This window comes from Lottia gigantea, assembly GCF_000327385.1.
Source record: "Lottia gigantea unplaced genomic scaffold LOTGIsca_9, whole genome shotgun sequence".
NCBI classification, from domain to species: Eukaryota; Metazoa; Mollusca; class Gastropoda; family Lottiidae; genus Lottia; species Lottia gigantea.
In genome coordinates this window covers 1,722,490-1,727,709 of record NW_008710950.1, presented here as the reverse complement: position 1 = coordinate 1,727,709, position 5,220 = coordinate 1,722,490, and the positions used below count along the sequence as shown (strand labels likewise).

Sequence of the window (5,220 nt, the reverse complement as noted above, 5' to 3'; positions counted from 1 at the left end):
TAATGACCAATTATCTATGATGATAACCTCCGCCTGTACAGGAAGCGACTATTTTAAAAATTATTAATTTTTTTCTTAATCTCTGGAAACTTTTCAAATTAAATTTTCATCTACTCAATTATTCTAAAGAAAGCATTCAAAAATCACTTAAAGGTAGGAGAAAAAAAGCACAGACTACTAGAAATGCACACAGAAGGTTCCTATTTAAGCAAAATACACACATGTGATGCATTGGCCTGATTCTCATAGTTCAATCAATTATTTTGAAAGTTCTGTAGCTGTTAGTACATTTACCATACCAACGGACAGAACTCGAATCTAACTCCTCCTATGAATTTAAAAATTATAATATCGGAATCGGGGACAGTATGACAAATGCGATTAAGATAATGTTGTCAGGTCATTACAAGAATCGGGAAAAAGAGTGGACAAGTTCTATACATGCCATCATTAGCCCAATAAGTAGCAGAGCAGCAGGATTTTAAATCAATTTCATTCTAGAATAATTAAATGTAAGTCTTTTTCCACAGGCGCTGGCACAGCAGTGATTTTATTATTACAAAATAAATTGAACGTCAATAAAAAGTCGAAATAATGTTCTACGCAATTTAGCCTTCTTTATGTGAAGAGTGCAGTGTCTTTCTTTGAACAAATCTTCAGTTCTTTTTCTTTGACACTGTAATGAGGGTGTAAATTAGGTTAAAAACTCAATACGTTGATGTAGTAATGTGGCACAATAATGAAGTAAAAGCAAAAGAAAATGTAATAATGAACATCAATTTGAGCATTTTGTTTTCTAAAACCAAGGTTAAAGGTACTGCTTATTGTATTGATGCCCTGTAGTCCGAAACACCTGCCTCCTTTCAAGCCTTTGATAGATATTTTGACTGATATTGGTTGGAGTCGGAAAAGCTAGGCACTGTTTTATGGAGCTTTTCCACATCTCCAAAGATGCGTTTTTTCTAATATAACATGAAATTATCTTTACGATGACTGTTGGGCATCATCGAAACTTTCATTTTGTTCGTATCACATGGCTCTGTGAATCTTGAACACAGAGATCAGTTGTGTTAAAAATAACATGTCCATAAACAGAAATAAGAACAACACATCCATTTTTGTAACGATATTTGATTAAATCAATATGTGTTAAAATATAAGTAAGTAGAAAGACTCTTCTGGTAAGTCTATTCATATTCTTTAGAATTGGAAAATATCACAACGAGAAAAAAGGCCCCCTGCCTTCTCTTCGGGTTCTTTTAACTCTTTAAATAAATCTCGATGCCTTTGGTTATTCAAAGACAGAAGGAACCTGTACATTTATTGAATCGGAGCTAAGAGGTTATTAGGGCTAGGAATAGACACCAAGAGTTATTTCAGACTTAAGTATTCCATAAGTACATTAATATCAATTCGCTTTCCGCTTTTTTCTATGGACCAATAGGCTATTTTAATTTACATTAGTGACATTTTATTTAGGAATCAGCCAATGCTTCATTTGTTACGTTACAAGCAATTACAAGCATTTATAGGATATTCACGTATTTTCAACATTTCCTTAATACCTTGAGGTTTTTCTTCAGGTGTTGCCTTCACAACATACAGTTCATTTATGGCTGATAATAGTAAAATAAATATTAATTTCCATGCTTATTTTTAACTGTTCCTCGGACCATTTACGATTTAAAATAAAGGAAATCAGCTTTATGGATTCTCCTTTCTAAAAGTGACATCTCAATGTAAATCAGATTGATCAAGACCAAAGCTCATCCCAATCCTAAAATATAATAAAAAAAAAGTAACATTTTATCTCTCTGTAGCCGTATTTCAGTATTTTCTTTCAGGATATTACGTGTACTTATATCGCATTATAAGATACACTATCGCCTTGATATTGACATGTCTAGTTGAAAATTCCAAATTCCAATATAACAGTTTGGCATCACATTGGTAGCAGAAAACTATTCACATATCACTGCTAATTCAGAAAATATGAGAAGCCCACCTACATTCAATATGTTTTAACATTTTAACCTCAATGCTATTATGTGTCATCAATCACGCTCCATCATCTATCAGGAGATGATGACATTGTCACTCGAGAAAAATATCACATGATTTGTAAACAGAAAATTTAACTCCATATAAAAATCCATTAATATCAAGATCTCTTGCTTGCCCTCGCCAAATCCTCTAATCAGCAGACGAAATGACATTAGATTTAGTAATCTCTATCATAGCGACTGTCTATTTACTACGATTCTATATTCGGTATTCTTTATTCAACTTCAAAGAAAGGACATCATAGATTTCTTTGAGTAAACAGAATATTTCATTACTCAAATCTGAAAATCTAGCTATATTAATCTAAATTATTACTATCAAGATCAAATCAGATCATTAATATATCAGATGAGTAAAGTTAAATATCAATTATAGAAGTTAACGTTATACAATACATTATGCTTTAGATGTAGAGAACAATTTAAGTTAGAGGTCTTTGAGGCATAAAAATAGAAATGAAAAGAAGGAAAACGCCTCTTGCTTTGCACAATTATGCTTAGACTTATTCATATGTTAAAAAGTTTATTTCCAGCCTTCGCAATTTTCGTATGAATGAGGATATTTTTTTAGATTTAGTGAAATCACTTTACCATGAAGCAGTTTCCTACTGTAGGAAAAGCGTTCATTCTGACAATATCAAAAATTGAATCCTTATAGATTAAGATAAGAAAGTCAGGTTTCTTCCTGCTGACCACGGTTTATAGCTCTTTTTACATTTTCTTAAAGTCTTACAAGGCGACTTTCTAGCCCGGTTGTTTTTATTATGAAGCTGCCTGTCAATGTAATGACACATGCACATTGTTCAGTCTTCACTCTCAAAGAACTCAAAGAATTTTCTTGGATTTAATGATACAATTTTTTCTCTCATGACTCATACTAGATATCGTTAAAAAAATTCATTGTACCATTGATTGGCGATTGCGGGAAGGCATGGATCTTGGAATTGGTGGACGTTAGTAGAAAGAAATAAAAAAAAAACAATTGGCACTTACTAACGTAGAATAATTTATTTATGGAATTGCAATTTGTCATTAAGTCCACGGTAAAATTTGCTTTAATGGCCGCTAGACCATATTGAACGCCACTTGCCCATATGTTTGTAAGAAACACTATTTCTTACTTTACAAATTAGGGGAATGTAAGGTACCAGTGTGGTTGGTTAAGTAAAGCTTACAACAAATAGGGTTCATGATATTTTATATAGTTCTTTTAATCAAATCTTCGAATATAACCTTCAACAGATATTGTTCAATTAATTTCTCGTTTGTTTTGTTTAGATACATTCAGCTATTTAAAAAGACATGAGTGACTCCAAATGATAGGTGGATTGTTATATAGAAGAAACGTCAAAGTATTATTCTTCATGTAATACTAATGATTAAGACGTCTGTATGATGCCTTCACGTTTCCTCAAACGTGATGTAATGTTCAAATCTAAAAATCACAATTATTATCTGGATTAACACTAAAAACATTTCTTAGAGTGCCTGGGGCCATATCTGTCTCGCAAGTTCTCTTCAACTGATCTGAAAAATAAACATGGTGATAAACTATGATAAAATTTCCCCTGGCGTCCCGAGTTAATTTATATTTTTGTCTCTGAAATGATAATTTGTTTTTTTGCTCACTTAATGATTTACTGAGCCACACACAGTGTACAAAGAATGTCTTATGATCTTAATTTTACACATTACCTTCCAGAAAAGCTATATACTAGCCATCTATTCCAGTAGCATTTTTTTGCTACTTTGCAACATTTTCAATACAATGATGAATCAAACTCGAGGAAACAGTCGTTTACATATTTGCTGAACCAGATCATAGACCTGGGGCCTGGTTTTCGAAAGTATCGTAAGAAACGTCATATGATATATCGTAAGACAAATTTTAAGACTATCTTATGACTATCATACGACATGTAATAAAATGTAAATCAAAGCTGTCTTACGATAGTCATACCTGAGATGCTCTTGTGACTGTCATAAGTGATAACATTTACTATAAAAAAATTATAGGAAATAAAAATTATAGTTATTACTTACAAAATATATTATCAACATTAAATTTTATATGAAAATGAATTAAAATCGTAGTTTGATCATTTGTTTGAATTTAGTTTGTATATTTATTATACTTTTACATTCTCGAACTCCGTGTTTATTTATTATCTTACATGATGTGTTTGTTATCTAATTGTGAATACTTTTAAGATGTGAGACATCGAGTACATATAACCGCTTAACGAAATGCTTTTGCAAATACTTTGAGAAAGTACTATATAAGGATAAAAATAATACATTTATATTTATTATACATAATAATGAGTAAGAGAAGAAGTCCGAATTTTACATCGCAGGAGATTCAAATTTTGATAGACGAAGTGGAGAAGAATAAGTCCTTACTTTTCAGCCAACACAGCAATGTAGTAACAAACAGTGCTAAAAAGAAAACATGGGAGGCTACATGTTTCAAGATCAATGCAGTTAATGATACGGACAATCTCCGAACTGTTGAAGAAATTCGAAAAAAGTGGACTTGCTACGTTAGCAGTACGAAGCAAAAACTAGCTGAAAATAAGAGAGAAACACGACGGACTGGAGGTGGTCCCCCTCCAAATTCAGTCTCAGCAGTAGAGGAGAAAATAGCTGGGATAATAGGAAACACTCCAATTACTGGAATCGAAGGCGGTATAGATACATGCGAAACAACTGAAGAATAAGATTCTATTACTTCACTTCCTTCGTCGTCAAAGTGTAGAAAGTTTTCATCTTCAAGTTCCAGCATTGAGTAAGGTATGTAAAATCGAGTAGAGCAAATATGATTTTGTTCATATATCAAAGTTTTGGCATTCGTCTTATTTGAACTTTTTATCATATAGGCTTGAGGCCTTTGCCAAGTGGTCTAAATGGTTACTACTTAAATCTCTAGAAAGTAACACTGAGGTTGAGTGTGCATGTGCATGTTCACTCGACTATGATAAGTCGTAAGACCATCTTAAGACGTGTCTTAGTCGTAAGATACTTTCGAAAACCAGGTCCCTGGCTTTTTTGCCCTCCATATCCTTTCTATACCCCACTCCACTCCTCTGGGGACGTATATTGTCAGTCATTTTCTCTGACAATTTTAACGGACTTTGATATGTATTCATGTATTCAA

General features: G+C 32.5%; 1 protein-coding gene across 1 annotated transcript; it reads left to right on the top strand.

Moving 5' to 3' along the window:
• Positions 1 to 4,384: 4,384 nt before the first annotated feature.
• Positions 4,385 to 4,783, top strand: LOTGIDRAFT_155725 (hypothetical protein; the record flags this gene model as incomplete). The annotated part of the gene is made up of 1 exon (XM_009068255.1): positions 4,385 to 4,783. The coding sequence occupies one exon, from the start codon at positions 4,385 to 4,387 to the stop codon at positions 4,781 to 4,783; it is 399 nt and encodes a 132-aa protein (XP_009066503.1).
• Between the last annotated feature and the right edge of the window lie 437 nt (positions 4,784 to 5,220).